Genomic DNA, 21,872 nt, shown 5'->3' with positions numbered 1-21,872 from the left:
TGGTGTTGCTTGTATTTTCTGCCTCATATTTTGAATGTCTATCTTCTGACATGAGAAGCTTTACATTTCAAGTAGGGAGGGGTGCTGCCTCAATCAAATGCCGAAACCCTGAAAGTTATTTTTACAGACTTTTTCCCTAGTCAACAGAGCCCTTTAAGCTGCTATAGTTCAACATTTCCACAATGTATTGTTTTGTCCAAGCAAACCTGCTAAATTACTAGTCAACTGTAAAATGCAGAAAAGGTCTTTCAGAACCGTTTTTCACTACAGGTCACTATCTGTGCATGTGTGTGTGTGCGTGTGTGTGATTGTTAGTGCACAGACGCACATATTTAGGTGTGTAGGAACCCATTCCCATCGGTCACAGATTACTGGAGGTGTGTAAATGCCAAAATAAGCATAAACACAAAACAGCTAACCTCTTAATTTGATCTTTGATTGTGTCTTGTTGCCCTCTAAAGTGGTTTGCTATGACTAAAAACTATTAGACATTTAAGATACAAACATGTTTCACAAAGAGGAGTTAAATAATGTTGTTCATATGAATACAATGAAAATAACATTAATAATAGTGTGACATAAAAACCACAGTTTTTAATGTGTCTCCTCTTGTAAGATTTGTGGATGTGGACAGAAACTGCTGATAGCATCACACATTATTTCTGCATCAGTACAGTGACTGTGTGTCAATAATCACGAGATCTTTACTCCTGTGTGGGAGTATCTGCTGCCACTGCAGTGTGCTCATGCAGTGCTGCAGCTAAAACACATGGTCTTTCCTGCCTCTCCTCTTTTTCCTCCTCATGAAGAACTGTCAGACTCTCCCATGAACACCTTCGTTTTCCCCCCCTTCTTTTTCGTCCATTCCAAATATCTGTTTTTCTATCTATTTTATTAAACACTCCTGTTCTGTGAAACCAGGGCAGGAAAATTGAACATGGAACCTGTTGCAGTCCTTGGGCTGCATTTGCATAAAATAGACTTGACCTCAGCTTTGTGTGAATGGGTCTGAGCAGAACAGCACACCTCTTTCCTTCAACTGCATATAATTATAAATGCTGTTCTGGCAAATTTGGAGCTGTAACTAAGGACAACCAAACTTGCAAAGCACCTATCCAACAGGTTACTGGCAATAAGAGTAAGAAACTAAACACTTGGTTAGGTAAGTTCATTCCGTCTCTTGCCCTCTTCTAATGTTGCCATTTCTCCATCCTTACTGATTAAAGCAAAACTACATCTAAAACTAGAGCTTGGCTGCACCAACCTAACAATTTTTGAAAAAAAAAAACTACAAATATTAGCAGTTATTTTGGGCTTAATGTAATTATTTGAAGCATACACTCAATAGCCACTATATTGAGCACACCTGTGCAATCTAGTGCCCAATCTAATGCCCATCATGCTCAGTGTTTGGTGGCATGTTCATAAAGGTGTGTTTGACTGCATTAGATGGGACAGGTGTATAAACGTGACCACTAAGTGTAAACATAAAAAACGTGGAAATCACCCATGTGGGACTTACAGGGGAAAAGATTTGCATAATCTGTTTTTGCACAAAAAGAGGCCGTTTGGAACATCTAAAATATTAAACACACAACACTGGTTTACCTATCCCTAAACTTTATTAGATGCAGTTAAACCTTTTCTACTCTTCTCCGGTTTGGAAGGCAGCTCCCAATCAGGTCCTCAGTTCTCTTCTATTTTATGAGGGGCCTTGTTGACCACTCATCTGTATTTGTTTCACCCCTCTATCCTCTGATTGTTTCACAGGGATCCTCACCCCCTCTTTTTATTTCTCCTACCAATACCCTCTTCTCTTTCCTACCTACTGCTTCTCTAAATTTAACCTCCCCCTTATTTCTTCTCTCTGCCCTCATTGCCCTTGTTATGTCACCCTGTCTGCCAACTTCTCCAGAAATCTGCCCTGCCCCTTCTCTGATATTTCCACCCACCGCCTTTCTTCACTCTCTCTCTCCTGTTTTCTCATTCATTTCCTTTCTCCTTCCCCCTCCCTCCTCTCTCTCTCTCCTTCTCTGGTGTTCTCGTGGAATGTTTCACAGAGCAGAGCAGGCTTTTAGTTTCAAGGTCTAGACAAATCATTAGATAAAGAGTTCAAATAAACTGCAAACTGCAAGGAGGAGCTGTGCACACAGCTGCAGTTCATGCAACACACCTCTCTATGTGTAACAGAAACTATATTTGATCTAAAGGTGTTACAAAGGGAGCGATAACACACTAATGATGTTTCCTGGCTAGTCTTGGATTTACTTAGAGGCTTTATTGTCCTTCTATAACAGTGAAGCACAATGGGGTACTGTTTGGAAGTATAATGTGTGTAGTAAAGATAAAGTCACAACACTGTACTGCATATAGTGCATTAAGAGCAGTATGTATCAGTATCAGTGTGTTTTGTCCTTATAAGAACACATCCTATAGACCAAAACCAGCAGGCTAAGCTGTTATTTGCCCAACAAATTACAGCACACATAAAAGGTTAGAAAAAACATAAGCATATGATATTTGGCTATTGCCCTCCTCCTTCCTGTTCTCTCTGTCACACACACACACACACACACACATACACACACACACACACACACACGCTAGTCATACAGCCATAGTCATACCCTGTCATAAGACTGAGTGAGTGTGTGCAAGAAACTACATCATTGTTTCAACAAAGACTGAGGCCAGTGTGTGTGTATGTATCTATGTGTGCATGTAGCTCAGGGGCCGTAAGGTTACCGCACCACACAAAATTAAATGCTTATTGTAAAGCAGAGGTGGGAAGCAAAGTTAGATGGGAAATTACCAGCCACCAGAACAAATGCTGACTAGCTTTGGCTGTAGCTGGTAAAAGCAAAGTCATACAACTTGATATTCCTGACTAGAAAAATTATAGTACTAATGCCCTGCTGCCCACTCCCAACTCATGAAAGCTTGTCCCCACGTTTGACTTGTAGATAATAAACTGAAGAACAATGAGCTCGACATGGGCAACCTCAAGATGAAATCACTTTTCTTGACATCAACATCTGAATTGAATGGACTGGCTGTCAATCAATTGCACCTTGTAACCTGTCATGGACACAGATTGCGTCGCCACATATTTCCGTTTCGGCTGTATACGCATTTCTTTTTACTCAAAATTGAAACTGTTCTGATGAACACAGAATCACAGAGATCAAACATTTATAAACATTATAACATTTTTGGATTTCCTGCACCTCCTTCTGTTTTAAACAAGACACATATACCCTTTGTAGAAGACATCCAGTTAACAATTCAAAGATACACTTTGTCAGAATAAAAGTTAAAATATAGAGTGCTTTACTTTTATTGCTTTATAAGAATACAGATGGCTAGATTTTATGCTGACAGAGTTAAGTACAGTATACTGAATAAACACATTTTATGGTACAAGTAATTTAATTTCCCTCCCTCCTCTACCCTGACCTCTGTTATACCAGTATTTAAATACCTGCTTTTAATATTGATTTTATGTATGACGCACATGTTAATTAATAGACTGCAACATTATCAAAAATACAAAATACCTGTTCAGTTATTAAAAAGTAATAATTATTGGTCTACTGGAGCCATGTTGATACACCAATATTGCTTAAACATACATTGATGTCTATTTAAATCTTCTTTGAATCAATAATTAATAATATATATTAAAAAAATAATAATTACAAGTTTATGATAACAATCACTTAAATTTGTCCTTAAATAAATGTGACCATGACAGATGTAAATAGTTGAATTTTACAATTGAATAAAAAAACGTGTTAAGACTAAACAAAGTTATATCATAACCATTTCTAAATTATCTTAAACATATCACAGTTTCTTGTGTTATTGATGTGGCCCATTTATCCATGAAGCTCAGTTTTATCTTATAGAGGTGTTGTGGTGAATGTGTGAATGTTACTGAATAAGCACATTGTTTACAGTGTGTGATAAAGATCAGTGCCCCTTCACCTGGAGTTCACAGCTTGCTGATGGGACAAAGAGCATTTACACAAAACTGGCTTAGGCTGAACTGTCGCTCTTCCACACACACACACAAACACACACACATTTCATTCAGTTTCAGATGGAGTCATTTCTATCAGTTACTGGAAAATCTTACACAATTCTCTGGAACATTGCTACACAACAGACTTTTCAGAGTCACTCATGACTTTATGACCCTTTACTGGTATGAAATTCAAGTATTTTTTGACCATTGGCTTTACTATAATTGTGAAAGGAAAATGGCAGGATTTATTGTATTTATAATCAAAAGTATGTTCACTGAACTAAATAATATGGCACGAATATAACCTAAATGTGACTTAAATGACACTTGCAAACCAAACATAAACTTAAAGCCTGTGCACAAAGGCAAATGATACATCCACTAAAAACAACAGGAGGGGAAATATCCACCTTTTTGGGATATTGTTGATATCAATGGCTTCTGTCTTGTCCCTTCAGGGGTCGCAGCAACAGAATGTGTTCCGCATTTTGATTTGGCATGAGTTTTTAAGCTGGATGCCCTTCCTGCAACAACCCTCCAATTTTATCTGGGGTAGGGACTGGCACTAAGGTGGTCTTTTGTGGCTGGGCGGGGCCACACCGGGTGGGGTGGAATTCAAACCCACGGCATCCCAACCCAATGCTCTATCACTGAGGCACCAGCCCCTATATTTGGGATACTTGGGATGTTTAGAATTTCCTGTTAATATATGGCCAATACCGGGAAAAATCAATTAACTGGCATGTCTTCCTAAATGCCTTTTATGTTCATTCTGCTTGAAAAAAATAAATAAAAAAAACTAAGGTTTAAGAGGATTTAGGAGATTTTAAAATGTATTGTGTTACACTGACAAAGACACATTAATGCAGTGTAACTCACTGCCCATAAAACCTCTTAGTCAATGATAACAGCCCCATTAGCACAAATAAGTAAAAGAGTAAAATATCACATAACAAGGACGTAATCTTGATGTATACAGACCGTTACTGGAGGGCAGCAGGACAGCCTACAAACAGTCAAGCAAAAGTGGTAGAGAGGCACAAGGAGAGGACTGGGGGGGATGGGGGGTACCAAGTTTCCTGCTCCCCCTTCCCTAACAGAAAGGTCACCAATTAGGCCCTTACCACCTCAAAGAATCCCAGTGTGCAGGAAATGCAAGCCCAGTCCATCTAGAGATTTATATTCTAAAAGGGGCAGTAATAGATAAATGCTTTCCAGCCTCTTGCTCCCTCACACCCAAACCCACAAAGAGTGAATGTGCCTGTACAGCCCTTCACCCCCTCCCTACTCTAACTCAAACACTCGCTTGCATTCAACCTTCTCTCATTCATGTCTTATGGTAACACACACTCCAAGGGCAGAGGTGCTAAGACTTGAAGGACTGTTCAGTGGCTGAGTAGCCTTTATTGCCCATTATAGCCACAGATCCATAAAACTCTATGTTGTTGCTCACTGGGTGCTAATGGCTAAATGCTAGAGGAGGCTGCGGAGGGACAGAAACCAAATCAACAGGCACGTCAGGGGTGACACCCCTGCAGCGCACACGCAAACACAAAGTCATCTCAGTGAAGATGGAATCTATTATTTCTTTGTTTCCCTGCAACTTCTGGAGGGAACTGAGTCCTGCTAAGAGGAAAGGGAGGGAGGGAGTGTGTGTGAGAGCAAGATAGAGAAATGAATGCTAGCAACAAAGTGAGGGTGAGAGAAAGACAGACAACAGCAAGGATCAGAAGAAACACAAAAAAGAAAAAGAGTGCCAAAGGATAAAAAAAATGGGTGTGAGCGTCAAAGTGTGTCCATGTGATGATGTCTGTAGATTCGAGTGAAATATAATTTTAAGGTTCTAAAGAGATAAAAACAGAAGATACCTCTGTAACAAAATCACTTTGCTTAACAAATAACTAAACTGCTTTTGCCCTAATTGCTGATGAGAAAATAAAATACAAGCAGCTGAATTAAGAGAGATTTTGCACTGACACACACAGTGGGCCCTGCTGCCAAATGATCCCAGAGGCTAAATGTGGTACTGTAATACAAAACTCTGCAGGCCAAAAACTATTGCAATTATATATTTAGTACAAAACATATCTGCAAATGAAAGGCCGAAAGGAAACCCCTGACTTCAAAAATAATTTAGAACTTGTTTTTAATATGCTTTTTTATGTTTTAAATATTTTAAAATATGCTTTAAAGCCTTTTTTTTTAGTTGGGTATTTTGATTTTATTTTGACATAAAGACAATAAATAAAAGCAAAGAGACAGAGACAGAGACAGAAAGAGATGTCTCTGGCCAGATCAAACTGGGTTTAAGAGAGAAACCTATTTTGGAATATAATTTAATAATTAATTTAATTTAATAATTTAATTTAATTCTCGGCTATACATGCAAACAAGCAAGTCATGTTGCAATTTGGATTTTAAAAAAAATGTTCTTAAAAAAAACAAATTATTTTACTTTAAATAGATTAAGCTGTGAAACTTGATGTGTCTTTTTTTTTTTATCTTTTAAAGATTTTGTTTGGTATTTCTACTTAATGACCCCAAACTCCCCAATTTAGCCACATTTTTTACTTAAAAATTGTACTACTTGTGAAAAGCACTTATGAGAAACTAGAAGAGCAAGTCTTGTGAGGTTGCATTTGTAATGCTGGTGCCAAACGCGCAACTAGACCTAAGTCACAAGAAAGTCAGTGTAAACATGTCAAAGCTGCTTCTGCAAGAGGTTAAATGGCAGATCTGATATAAATCAAAGAGACTGGAGTATGTATTGTGTATATATTGTCTTTCTGTATGACACACATGTGCATGGAATGTGGTTATGCTCTAGCAAAATTAACTGCTCTGTCCATCAACACTTTTCTCTGTTTGTGTGTGTGTGTGTGTGTGTGTGTGTGTGTGTGTGTGTGTGTGTGTGTGTGTGTGTGTGTGTGTGTGAGTGAGATGCAGTAAAACCTTATAAGGCTGTATGGCTGCTAACAAAGCAAAAACAAATAAAATTAGACTCAAAAGTGGACTAGACACAGAACATGAGAGTAACTAAACGAACAAGGAACCAAGAAGGCACAGAAAGAAAATGTTTAACTAAATAGTAGTAGAGTACGAGACAGCGAGATGGAAAAAGGTGGAGGCAAAGATGCCAAGAGACTGCATGCTTTCCCTTCTTTCACCCCATTACTCATCCCTGCTCTCATTCTCCTAATCCTGGCTGTATTCTCTCTCCTGTAGTCTCCCCTCTCTTTTACTCTGAATGCCAGAACAAAAGGAAGTTTTACCATACATTCAACACTACCACACAAGAACAATTTTCATGCATAGGGAACTTTTGTTTCTAGAATCAAAGTGTTGAAAAATAGAGAAAAGTCAAGTAATCTGCTCATTCTCACAGATGATTTATGACAACAATCAAGTTATTTCTTTATTGACTTGGTGCCAACTTTACCTGACTGTGTCTCTATGTTCACTATACATTAATATCTTCCCAAATTGTATCTAGCAAAAAGTCTTTACAGTAAACATCTGTTACTGGAAATATCTCTTCAATGTCCAAAATGGGTTATTCTTTATCAGAAGTTTACTCTCACTGGTTTTTAGTTGATAGAACTTGCAGAGGCAGTGCAATAGTGTTGCCAGCCTCACTTTGACATACCAATTAACAAAAAGACGTTGGGTGTTTCCTTAAAATCTACCAGACTCAGTTTGACTTCAACCTTGGCCTCATCTATAGCAAGTTAGTTAGACTTTATGTTTTCACCTTTTTTTGTCGGCAGGTTTAGTATCACTGTCTATTCATCCTCTGCCTTCTTTAAACATCTATTCCTCCGCACTATTGTGCATAGCTATAGACCTTACAAACACACATGCACACACTTATGCGACCTTCACTGCCCTCTCTGTTTCTCCTTCTGTGCTGCACATGGCTGGATGCCTTACTTGACCCTCTCTTTCAGCCACTTGAGTGATTTCTTAGGCAAACAAACTTCTCAACTCCACACATCCACAGAAAACTGCAGTAACAGGAAGAAAGAAAAAAGACACAGAGGCAGTCCAATAGGACAGATGCTTGCACAGGAAAGTGTGTTAAGGGAAACCGCCACTTCCTGTTTTCATGTACCAATGGCTTGATCTAAGAGCTTCAGCTAAACTAACTCAGAAAACAACCTAATAAAATAAATTCAGCATTAGGAAATACACACCAGTGTGCTTTTGGCACTTTGCCCTGATGATTAAGAGTTGCTGAAATAAATGGTGTATTCAATCCCTTGCAGGCAAGGCTACACACTAACACAGCAATCACAGTTGCAAAAAGAATTGGAAGTTTGTCAGTTTAAGACAAGCAGCACAAATCAATGATGTTGATCAGGCAGTCAGTTTCCTGATTAATCAACAGAATAAAACTGGCAAGGATTAAACATTTCTCACATAGAAAGTTAAAAAGGTTTTGATTAGAATAAAACTAGAAGTGATTGGGGTTGGTTAAGGGTGTGGCACGGTTGCTAACAATAACTATATAACAATAACTAAACAACATTGTACCTTGATGTCAAAGTTGCACTCTAAACGCTTGATGAGGACGATGAAGGCACCTGTCAAGTTGTCCCTCGGAGGGGGCTCAATGGGCTCACACGCATTTTCTGGACGTGCACCAATCAGGAAGCCCTGAGGGGATGACATCAGTAGACATGGTGAGAGAAACACATCACTGACTTGCATCCAAGTTTAAGCAAATGTCATTCCTTGGAACTCAAAGAGGCAATGAGGAGTCAAATGAGGAGTCGTTTTACAAAAGAAAGAACTGTTGTTTTTTAGACGATACCATGATAAACTATCACAATGATTTTATCAGCACAATAATAGTTAATCATTTTGCTTAACATTAATTTGTTTCTGCATCAGCACAGCTTCACTCTAAAGTCAAGAAATAAAAACATTTACTGTGGATGTGATAGTTTTGCCAATCTTAAGTGGGACTGATAGCTGTTGGACTGTTGACAAGTTAAAAAAATCTTTTCATAAGTACAATACATAATAATGTGATTAATACTACAACTAAAAATAACTGTTCTGTTTCTAAAAATCTTTTAAGTAACGGGCATTTTCAAGATATAATCTCAGAGTTTAGTCAGATTTGAGGCTTGAAACACAGTTAAATCTCAGGACACAGTCTCAGTCCAGACTGAGCAGCACCATCTTTATTCAACCTCCTTGTTTCCAAATTCAAATGCATCACAACCACAGATCAAAAACGAATATGAAAAACAAAAAAAGATGGAGAATGCAACACTGGTAAATGAAACATTATTTTACCATGGTATGGCATGCATAATTAATACCAAACTTTGCAGCGTGAATATTCCTGAAACACAAACACTTGCACAAACAGTATGATATAGAAAGACATGGACTACACTCGTATAATGTCATTAGTTTTTAGGGATGCTGTGCTCATACTTTGCCATCAAAAACTCCCTCTCTGCTTCCTGTCTTAGTCTTATTTCCAACAGGAGGTTTGAAGTGACTGATGTGAGGGAAATAGTCAGAGGAAGTGAAAGGGGCTGACAGAGTGAAAAAGGGAATGAGAACAAACGAAAAATTGCAAAAGATACAAATGTGGAGGCAAAGGGAATCAGATACCCGAGGAAGTACTGACAAGAGAAAAAAAATCAGAAGAAAAAAAACACAGAGAAAACCAAAAATAGAAAGGTGAAGACAAAGAGAGGCAGAGGAGGAGCAAAGAACCACAGCAGATAAATGGAGAAGAGATGATGAAAAGAAAATACACAAGATATGAGGAGGGAGGGTCCTGATGCAATTTACATTTCCAAACCTCTGCTGCTCTCATGCAAGTGTAACTAAAACCACTGTGTGTGGGTGTGTGTGTCAGAGGCAGGGTGGTAGACAGGAAATGTGGACTGCTGTGGGACTCGGGGACCCTGCTGCCAGATCCTGCTCTCCTTTTAAAGCCAACACTTTAAAATCTCAGTATGTCATGTAGAGGCTGCACTTTCTGTCTCTCACACACACACAGATTTTCTTGGGATGCTGACACAGACATTACTCCAAAAGTGCAGCTGAGCCACTGGCCAACTACTGACTAGTTGTATCCCAAAAGATGCTGTTCAGTGCCATTACCATGGATAATCATGACCTGGATGATTGAGAAATTTCACAGTTGGTTGACTAGTTATATTTTAACTTTAGGCCTGGATATTTAAGACTTAACAAGTTAGAGGTCAAAATCAGCCATCAGGGATATCTGTAAAATCTCATGTCACAAAGGTAAGGAAAACATGAGGAATGACCCTCATGAGTGTCACCTCTGGGCACCACCTCCAATGCAGCTCGGTCTTGCTGCTAAATGACATCACTGTAGGCTTCTTACTCCTCCTTCAGAATTAAAACAACAACAAAAAAACAAAAAAAGAAAAGAAAAAAAGGGACAGAGTGCCCTCTGCTGGGTAGAAGAGCACACGTAAGAAAAAACATGCCAGCACTGCAGATTGCAGAGACTATAGCAGAGTGAAAAACAGGAAAGACTTGGGGAAGGTGGGGGAATCCAGAAATTGTAGTTTAAGAGGAGATTAAACTTAAATTAAATTAAAATTTTTAAAAAATTATATAATTTTATACAAAAGAAAAGTCATCATATACCACATTGTACAAATAAAAAGGCATACAGTGCATCCGGAAAGAATATTCCCAGAACTTAATGTTGTATGCTTAACAAAGCATGTTCCTTCAGGTTAAATGTCATAAATCATAATGTCATAATTCTATTGTAGCAAAATCAAAGAGGGACAACTTCACTGGTGAATGACTGCAAATGACTGCAGATTTGTTTTAGGTTTACATAAAATATTATTTTTAGATTATAGCTTTTGTGACACCTCATTTAAGATTTGTCAGTGCTTAGATTTTCCACTTTGACCAACCTGAATCACTTTTTAAAAAATCCCTTCCTTATGCATGACCAAGACAAAAAGCAGCTGGAGTGGCCTTGCTTGTCTTCAGACAGAGAAATAAACTAGATTTCAACTGTACTGCTCACAATACCTTGCTCTTTTTTCTTACAATTATAGACGCACACTTTTTTCATACAGAGTTCTGATGTTGTACTTCCTCAAAAGTGAAAAGAAATGCCAGTAAAATGGGGCAGCTGCACTCTAAATGTAAAATATGTGTGGTTGTTTCTTGGTCAAACTGGAGACTTAAATATTCCCAACCAGAGACAGACTGGGGCAGCTTGTGAGTTACTTTTTCACTGTGTACCTACAGTGGGTCATCAGGAGAGTGACAGGAATCATCATTGTCTCCTATGAGTACTTCATTACCATACATTTACCAGAACCAAGCATGAGACAAATGACTCATGCAGGTTCATTAAATAACACTACTGCTTCATCTCCATGACAAACTGTTAATGAAAATTAGAAAAAAAATAAAATCTCAAATCATCTTTCAATGTGAATGTTGACCCTCTTTCATGTTGAAGCAAACAAAATGGCTTCACTGTTAACTGTATCACAATACATGGTCATGTACTGTACGAAACTCAAGATGTGACCAGGGAGGTAACAAAAATTCTAATCCACTTCTTCAAATGTGTGTATTGAAAATTCAAGTAAATTTGGCATTTACTAAATCAAATAAAATAAAAGTAAACTCTTTTTGTTATTCCAGAAATTATGAAGATAGTGAGAAATATTCAAAAGCAATTTTACATTCAGTGACAATACAGTATCTTGTTTGTGATCTTTTGGAAGGCACAAATAAAGCAATGAGGAAAGGAAATTGCATGTTCACAGCACTTTTTTTAAAGCACTTCTAAAATTTTATTACATGTGCAAAGCGGTTCCTCCTTGTCTATTGCTGCAGGACCCAAACCACAAAGACTTTCCAACAGGAACCCAAGTTTCTTGGTCTTCGCAGACTATGTCTACAGATCAGTTTATGACTGTGGATGTGAAAGCAGGTACAGAAATGAAATAAAAACAAAAAGCCTTAAAAATGTGGTGAGAAATATAATACAAAAAGGACAGTTATTTCAACTTGGGTTACATTTCTTGGTTAGTACCAGATGCATATTAAATGTCACAAGGCTGAACCTTGTCTACTCAATGTGTAGGACAGTTCTCTGATATGGCCTTTACTCTCTTTCAGCTTGTGTAGTGTGTGATAGCTCTACATTGACTCGACGTGATACAAGTCTGTACATAACATTTGTAAAACTTTTTGATCGGTTTCCATTTTATCAACAAACATTTGAAGTGAAAATCCTACTCAAATGCTGACTGTGACCAAGAGACAGAGAGAGACAGAGAGAGACAGAGAGAGAGAGAGAGACAGAGAGAGAGACAGAGAGAGAGACAGAGAGAGAGACAGAGAGAGAGACAGAGAGAGAGAGACAGAGAGAGACAGAGACAGAGAGAGAGAGAGAGAGAGAGAGAGAGAGAGAGAGAGAGAGAGAGAGAGAGAGAGAGAGAGAGAGAGACAGAGAGAGAGAGAGACTGCTGTGGTTTGTGGATAACTGCTCTTCCATCTGAGGTACAGTTGCTTCCTAAAATATATATGGCTTTTTAAATGCATTTTTATTGAACTCTGATTTCCAAAATGAAATAATTAAAACATGTCTGATAATAAATACAACTAAATGTTGCAAGGTGTGGGTGCGCACAGGCTTGCAGTGACCAGTGAGCTTGCAGGGTCTCAGACCTTGCTCTGAGACCCTGAGACAGCTGTAAACAGCTTTAGTTGTGTAAGTGAAAACAGGCAAGGCTCTGTTTAAGGCCTCATTCCCTGTGGGGAATCCTCCAGGTTTTACAGGCTTGTGCTGCCTTGTGATGCCAGAGGTTTCCCCAGGCATTTTAATGTTGCTGTACAGCAAGACCACAACTGGAAAAGTGGGTTTATCTCAAAACACATAAAATGTCACCATCAGGATGGGTGTACTGAAATCGAACTAGTGTTTACACTAGTTCAACAACATGACTCACTCAACAACATGACTGTGCGCCATCGTCACTGATGTCCAACAAGACTGAGTTCAGAGATTATTCCCGGCAAACTACCTTTGCTATGACCCATAATAACAAACACAAACACACAGACATGTGATAAATTAGAAACATGATGTCACTGTGAGTTATTGACAACACATTGATTATAGTTTATACTAGTAGTTCTGCAGTTTGTAACCATGAGTTATACCATTTCCATATTTGAATAAACTTGGAAGACAATTTTGTTCTCTCAGACATAGGACTAAGTTTTACTTGTATGTGGGTGTTTCAGCTGAAGTAACTTTTACTTTTTAACTGTTTTTGAGAAAACATTTGTCCCAGAAAAGGGAGCCCTTAATTGTTGCTTTTCTTGAGGGTTTGTTCATTTTTCCATTAAAAGATTTCTCTGGAGAACACACGTGTACAGATAGATGAAACTGGTTTGTCTTGCTATAAAGTCCTTTTTTTAAAGAGAGGCTTTAATCACTTTGTTTCCTCCAATGACTCTACGATTAAAATAAGTCAATGGCTAAAAAAGACACTTTAGATTCTTCAAACTTCATGGTGTGAGACAGACGCTGACACTCAATTCCTCTAATTCCTAAAATCCATTATGGGGTCACAACTCATGTGACTGAAGCTTTGCTGTGGGACTACCATCATGGTGTAATGATGTTAAACATAGAATACTTAAGCAGTGGGAATAATACAATTCTAAATGTACAAGCCTTACCATGCACATGCACATAAACACAAACACAAACACTAAACAATACACAGAGGATTTGACCATCAGCTTGCATCTGTGTGCTAAAAGCCTTTGTTCAATAACAACAACTGGGCTCTTGACTTTGAGAAGCACCACAATGACCCACCCAGACAGCAGACATGAATCATCCCTTCTGTTTGTGAGCTTTGAGGGATCAACCAGTGAGCTGGTTGCTGGGTGGGGGGGTGGCATACCGAAACCTCACAACACACATGCAGCAATGTCACAGAGCAGTTTCATGGTTCGATATTAAACTTTGAGAGTCCAACCAAATTTTAATTTGTACCCCTTTTCCAGTTTTTCTGTTTATTTTGCTTATTTTCAACTACATATGTATTTTCATTGTAACAAGACTAAACCAGGAGGATTTCCTTTCTTTTTACAGCATATCGTTCATTGTCTGTTGTTTAAGTTTAGAATGAACTTCCTCACTCACCTTTAGTCCATCACTGGGGAGGCGATAGCCAAACCGTGCAGGCAGGTCATCAAAGTTCTCAGTTTTGTTGTCAAAGGAGTACTGCAAGATGAGAAAGGGCAATTACTTGTGACTGAAGACATTTTATTGAGGCTGATGTTCTTCTTCTTTTAACCAAATGAGCAATTCAATGAAAACAACTACAAAACGCAAACCTGACATGCTAATAAAGTTGTATTTGCAAATCTATTTTCTAAAACAGAAACCTGGGCATGCCACCAGGGGTGTGTTTTACTTTTGGTGGGATATAATTGTGGTTTTCTTATTGCTCTATGATTCCAAATGAGGTTCTGGACATAACTGTGGGAAGAATCACTCACCGCAGCAATATCAGCCTCGACGGGCAGCAGGTTGAGGAAGGCAAAAAGCTGAACGGTGAAGATAGTGTAAATCTGCGTGGCAGACAGCATCAGCATTCCCAGAGACAGCAGCATCTTGGCATCACGTTACAACCTCCAGCTGCTATGCCACTCACTCATAAATATACACAAATTCACAGACTGGCGTGCAGTAGAAGCTCTACACACTCCCCGTTGTCGTCACACCAAGTTTAAAGCCTTTTATTACTTGCACACTGAAACAACAGGGTTAAAATTTGTTCATTTAATGAAGTTCATTTACTCAATTCAATCTTCAGCAACAAGTGAAATCAGACATGAAATTTTGTAAAAGAGCACACAGCTTGTTAAGGATATACTTGCACATCAAGGCCCAATGCCAACCCTCCCACCCACCCTAACCTTCTGTTTTGAGTGTTCAGGAGGTTTGGCGTCCCAATTCTCTTAGCAGCAAGATGTGGGGCTTATATTCCTTTAAACTGATGTTTTTAGAGATGTTTTTAGAGGCAGACCAAAGCATATGAGAAAGGACCCAGAGTGCCCATGAATTCTTGGCAACACTGAAAAAACCTTCATAAATGTAAATGTATTTTCTTACTTAACTGATCTGTGAAAAAAGTAAACTATTGTAGTATCTTAGTTTAATGTTTTAATGTATTATACACATTTTAGCTGGAACCCAAATGGTCTGCACTTATATAGCACTTTTCTACCCATTGGTATTCAAAGCCTTTCAAACTACAGCTACGCACACACTATTAGCAACTAAGTTGGGGTTCTGTGTCTTGCTCAAGGACACTTCGGCATGTGACCACTGTCTGGACTATATCGCTGCTTGCCCCTGTGAGGCAGCATGATCTTGTTTGTTACATCACAGAATAAGGGGTACATATTCACAAAGTGGAAGGCAACATGTGATCAGGTCAAAACAAGAAACAGCTAAAGCTGAATAGCTGAAGTTTTGTTAAGCTTTAGACCATCAAGCTATGCTATCAATCTGCAAGGTAGGGAAGTAGTATTGGAGGATTATATGTTTTGGACTGGTTGTGCAAATCTGAAAGACAACAAAGAGGTTTATACTGATACATCTTTGGTATATAGGGAGAGGCTGCATGTGTTGGCAGTTTTTCATAATAATAATTTATTAAAATTTTTTTTTACACAAAATCTCAATAACAGATGGTATCCATGCTCATGTCAGATAAAATTAATAGGTTCACAATTAAGATAAAATTGAATTTTACTGTTGTTCTGTAGCTATGATGCTTGAACAGATGGGGACATCTAAAAAAAGTTTCAGTGGCATCTAGACTCATTTATTACTGAACAACATCCTGTGTCTAAGCATCTGTAGCATCCCAAATTTAGGACAGTTAAAATTCAAATGATACAAAATTGTTCTTACACTTCTACTAACATATGTGCAACTTTTTAAAATATGGTGACTACCACATTATGTCAAACTAAACACTGCTTTTGTAAATATTTGTATCCAAAACTAATACCTCTCAGCCAAAGCTTAATACAAGCAATTATACAGCTATTTATAAAATAACCCCTTAATTATCTGCACAAAAACAACTTCGCAAAAAATTAGGGAGATTAAGCTCTAGCTAATCAAATTTGTACTAAACATGGGAAAATCTTTATTAGACATTCTATGAGTACTCTCTTAATATTGCAGCTGCTGCCTTAGATGAGAATGAGAATGTGTCTTTTTTAAAATAGTTTATGAATCAAAAATAAGAAATCTAGGTACAATCTTGAACCTATAGATAAACAAAAAATAACAAAATAAAAACTCCTGTTATAAATATTTTCATTATTAAATAATATGCTGATTAATTTGTTGAATAATTGTTTGAGCACAAGGTCTCATTATTAAAGGCCTCTGAAAAATGATCCAAAACCCCAAAATATTACATTTACTATGAAGGAAAACAATGAATGCTCACTTTTGAGAAGCTAAAACCATCAAATTGGTAATATTTTGGTAGCATTTTCCCTCTTTGACTCCCGTGCAAACCCCAGATATTACAAATAAGGTTCAGGAGACATCAACTTAACACTCGGTGAAACACAATCAAAAAGGAAATCAAAAAAACTTAAGGGGAAGTGAAAGCAACACTAATGACAGTGAGCATGACTAAACATCTAAAAACACCAGTCAGGTTTTGTGGGGAACAAAATCTGTGAGGTAATCGTGAGACAGCTCAATTAGTAAATCAAAGTGAAATATTGATATCCTTTGCACACTGACAACAAACAATAACGTCACATGTGTAAACAGCGGTAAACTTTATAAACCCCAAATATCAGTGACTGTGTTGGATTACGACCAGTTACAACAAATAAAGCCGTTAGCGTCACTGTCATACCATTCGAGATAGCTGCAGTTATTTTTGGGATATAGTTATACACATAAACAAATCCGTGGTGTGGTGTGGACGCCCTAAAAGGTGTTCAGCTACATACAGAAACACACCGCCCTGTGCCCGACATAGCATTATGCTAACATAGATAGGTAGCTTATCGTGGGTGTTTACCTTTAATTTCTGCCTGGAGGTTTGTCTTGTCCAGGTATTTAGCGTCTGGCAGGGTCATCGCTTTCCTTTACTACACACGGCGCACAGAAACACACACTACGGCAGAGACGTTGAATATATTTCATGCTGTTTGAGCCGTGGCCCAGGGAGAGTACGAATGTTACCGTTACACTTAAATCCTCTCCGTTATCGCCTTCGCTCGGATGAGTGCGCAAACTTCCGCCACATGCGCCGTTCCAGACCCGGCTCCTCATTGGACAGTTTGTCAGTCAGTCGTTCTCTTTCGGAAATGACTGCAGACGTAAACAAATCCACGTGACGGCACCGTAAACTCGATGGACGGTTCAAACAGCCGTTTGCTGCCTTAAAACTCAAAGGAGCTAAGTCGGTTTGTGTTTACAGCTTTATAAATTATGCATCTGTGCATTATGTGAATAACTGGCAGCCGAATGCAATATGCTATATATTTTTAAAGGTATAGTGAAACAATCTGTACTCCCTTTTACCAACATAACACGTTATCTTCTTCGTCAAACCCCTCACCTCGACCGGTTGATACTCTTAAATCTCTAGCACCCTCTGTAGCCCACGTACACAATAGGCAGCCCCCAAAACAGAAATAAAGAATAAAGTTAGCTGTTATTGCAGAGATGTAATCTTACTTACAATTTTCAATAAAACGTAAATAAATATTAACTGTAAAAACCTTATTAAAGCATGGAAAAATTTGTGGTCACATTACTTGGGGGTGCATCGCCAGTGGAATGATTTGTAAAATCAGTGAACTGTGGATTAATTGAATTAATGTTCCTGGGAGGAACATTTGCTGTATTTGAATGCTTCCACTTCAGACGTACCGTACTTCCTATGCATATGAACACATATATTTCCATGCTTTGGTTTACACACAGAGCATCATTCTACCTTATCAGTTCATACAATATGCTAATAAAATGTTTTTACGGACAGAACTACCTAACAATAGGTGCTTGATGCTACAGAACCAAGTGAAACTTAATAACAAAACCCATGATGAAATAACATCAAACTCTATTACACAATAAAAAATAGTTAGAATAAAATAAATGTTTGTTCAATCAGGTTTGCCAGATGCAGCAACATTTCTGTATTTAGATTTGTGTATCTGTATTTGTTTTCTGATTAGAGACACATAAGAACAGAAAGTATCACAACTTGCAATTTCTGAAACTGAGAAACCGAGTCACTGTTAGCTACAAGCAACGACTAAAGACAAAAACACAGTCGACTTTAAAACTTTATAGAAAACATCATTCAAGTCATCAAGTCATTTCAAATTACTGTAACATTTCTTCAAGTAAACAACAACACTGTGTTGGGGCCACACTTGCATGTGGGATCCCACATACTGAAACTGTACAAACTTAACTTAACTTTATTGATCCCACGCTGGGGAAATTACAGTGTTTCAGCAGTGAAAAGACAAGCACCAGATATTGCACCACACATTTAATTAAAGATATTTCCCCTCACCTAAACAGATATTACACATAACAAACACAGGAAAAAGTTACTCCCATTTGTGTCTCACTGCTCCTCCTCCTTCATACACTGGGGTGTAACAGTCTTGTGCTGAAGGAGCTGCTCAGAGCCGCCACAGTGTGGTGCAGAGGGGGGAGGTGTTATCCTTGATAGATGTCAGTTTGGCCAACATCTTTCTGTGTTCCTTCAACATCCTTCAAACCATTCAACAAAGTCAGTGACTACATTTGCCTAAGAGTGTGGTCATGTGAAGTCACCTGCTACTGTAAACACAGAGCCACAGCAGGTGTCCAGGTGACATAGAATGATAGTGACTCCAGCTTTATGGCTCAATAAGCAGCAGTTGTCATATGCAACATAACACTTTATTACATTTAAAGCAATACTGAAAAAGGCCTGGGTTTACAGTGTTCACAGTATGTAGATGTATACATTTTGTACAGTGTTAAATTCAGTCTTTTAGACTCAAGTCTTTTGAAACTTGTTTTAGAAGACCCCTATATAAATTACTAAACACCACTTTACTATAAAATATACTATAAAATTTGCACATTTATAATGTGATTTTGTATCTTAGCATGAATGCCATGGTCATACCAGGAACTGCATGTGAACTGACCTTTTCAGAACTTCATTTTTGAATGCAACTATATATCATTTGAAATAAAAAAATTGTCCTTGACTTGTAAGATCAAACATTGCCGAGAAGTTGACCTTTCCAGACTTTCAGCCAAAGCCAAAGCCTGCCGTCCTCTAGTGACAATAATCTCCAGACACTCCTCTGTTTGGAGTGTCACAGGGGAGCCAAATGGATAGAGAATGGATTTCTCAAACATAAGGAGCTTTGAGGGTTCTTGTGAACCTTTTGTCATCTCCCCAGATCAGACTGCAGAGGGCATGAAGCATATAGTGAAGGTAATAAAAGTAAAAGTCAAGGCAGTTACCAGACTATATTTGACAAGATACAACTACATTATGAAAATCTATCTGATTTGAACATATCACTAGAGAGAATAGATACTGATTATTACATCTTCTTCATAATTTTTGTAACAATAATATATTATGTACGGCAAAAAATGCATTTGTTTTTTGTGTGCACATGCACTGAAGATCGTTATTAGTTATCTATTAGTTATACATTCTCCATGATTTCTTTTAAGAGTAGGACAAGTTTTTCCATCACTGCTGAGCAAGTGTCTGACAATGAGCATGTCCAGCACTTACTAGGGCTGAGCTACGGTGGTGCCACTCTGCATGGGCAGCTGAGTTCTTTGTGACGCGGGCATCACCAGAGGCAGCGCTATTTGATGGCTGATAAAGGTATTAAAACATCAAAAGGATTTAGAGATTTAAAGCTGCAGTGGGATTTATAATAAATACAATCAGCTTAACGTGATGCACACTGGGAGATGCTGGAATGCATCTTAGTTTTTTTTAAAAAATTAAAAATGTGCTCGTATTGAAAAGTTGATTCAGGGGGATCTTTCTTATTGTGCAGCAGCTCTTTGGGAAATAAGATTATAGCCATCTGGAATCTTTACCTTGTACTCATTACTCAGTTTTTGGTGTCGAGACATATTTGTGGCTCATCAACAGGCAAGCTTTTGTAAAAAGGTGACTGTATTACTGTATCTCTTTACAGCTGGCATGAGTATTTAACATCCTGCCATCAAAGTATCTGTTTTCCGCAGAATGAATATTTTATACTTTATAAATGATTTTTATATTTGCATATTAGTTTTAGCCAGTAATATCTTTCATTCAACAATGTTATCTATAAAATTCAATAAATGCATTTATTTTTTTACTGTACACACTTTCATCCACAGAGTGGCAGCAAACGCCAAGATCCTTGTGTGATGTCTCCAATCCAAGACTATCGTCTAGCATTCCTTCTTTACTTGACATTAGTTAAAACAAAAAAACAGAGATTTTGCATCTAGTGTGTATAATCAATAAAATAAATAAGAGAGATGTGTGTATGGGAGATATAAGTTAATAGTTTGCGTATTGTGCTCATGGAATATCCTTCATACTAAAAAAGTAGTTGCAAAGAACTGTGAAAAACTTCATGCACCTCTGACTAATATTGTAAAATTTGAAGGCGATTTTATTAGATGTTGAGGGAATTTGTTTTTAAGTCAATCCTTTAGCATGATATGATACTTTTTAAAGATATTTACTCCTATGTCCTGTTGTGTCCATTGTGGCTGTGATGCATGTAGTCAACCAGAGAAACTTTAGCAGCCAATAGAGGTGAGACTCTTCTCTATATGTGCATTCCTAGATCAAAAACAGTGGGCTGCATGCAGAACAGGCTTCCTCTCAGCACCTTCAACTGAGCTCACTTACTGGTCTGCAACTTTAGTACTGCAACCAACTGCAGGACTATGGGAACTGGGTATGGTGGGATTTCTGTCTGTGTTGCCTAAAAACTCATAAAAGACAGAGAAAATCAATAGTTTAAACTTCATATTACTTTGCGTGTCAAATGTGTATATAACAAATACAACAGAGCTTCACTTTCACTTAAATAAATAAACAAGTTGCACTTAATGATTATTAGATCATTAGAGGGTCAAATACAATCAAAATTGCATAATTTGAATTATATGCAACTATTACTTTTTTTTTTTTTTTGCATACACAACCCTTCGTTTGGACTCATGGGGACCGTGAGTAGAATTCTTCCAGGGCCCCAGAATGACTGTCCAGAGCTTCCTATCAGCAGAGAAAAATGTAAGTAGGTCAGAATATCCTCAGTGACATAAAATGTGCCTGAACTCTTATTGTGAGGCTTGTCCGCCATGAGTCAGACTGCAAATGTGCCTACAAAACATTTTATTTTGCTTACAGCAAAAAAAAAAAAAAACTTCTATGTGCCCCTAGGCCACCTGGAGCTGGCAGGCTGGCTCCTGGAGAAGTGGTTGCATTCTGAAGAACCGGTGGGAGTCTATTTGTACCATCTGTGGTGTCACCGAACTGCTCAGAGAGAAACCGGACAGTATCCCATCCATTTATCTGCAGAGAGCAATTAGCTCTTCATGATCAAACTCTTCATCATCAAGAACCTTTTGAACTTTGCTTGTCGGAACCCTGGAGTTCAAGACCTTTTAAATTTGCTATTCAGTATTGTCACAGAGACTGTGTGTGCTCAGTTGTGCCAGTGTCAAATACGTCCCTGTTAGTTCTGTAGT

At 38.1% G+C, this 21,872-nt stretch overlaps 1 protein-coding gene across 2 annotated transcripts in view; it reads right to left on the bottom strand.

Annotated features, from left to right (window-relative positions):
• rnf13 (ring finger protein 13) overlaps positions 1–17,378 on the bottom strand; it is a 35,501-nt gene extending 18,123 nt beyond the window's left edge. Inside the window, exons 1-4 of one of the 2 annotated variants that reach the window (XM_067512036.1) lie at positions 17,152–17,378; positions 14,588–14,841; positions 14,229–14,309; positions 8,561–8,683 (exon numbers count right to left, since the gene is read on the bottom strand). In XM_067512036.1, coding sequence (XP_067368137.1) covers positions 8,561–8,683; positions 14,229–14,309; positions 14,588–14,701 — 318 coding nt within the window. In that variant the 5' untranslated portion in view covers positions 14,702–14,841; positions 17,152–17,378. Of the gene's footprint in view, positions 1–8,560; positions 8,684–10,341; positions 10,550–14,228; positions 14,310–14,587; positions 14,842–17,151 lie in introns of those variants that run through there. The other variant, XM_067512037.1, reaches the window with a different exon arrangement.
• Between the last annotated feature and the right edge of the window lie 4,494 nt (positions 17,379–21,872).

The sequence above is a fragment of the Channa argus genome, chromosome 8 (genome assembly GCF_033026475.1).
Source record: "Channa argus isolate prfri chromosome 8, Channa argus male v1.0, whole genome shotgun sequence".
Classification (NCBI taxonomy): Eukaryota; Metazoa; Chordata; class Actinopteri; order Anabantiformes; family Channidae; genus Channa; species Channa argus.
This window is presented reverse-complemented; position numbering and strand designations above follow the sequence as displayed.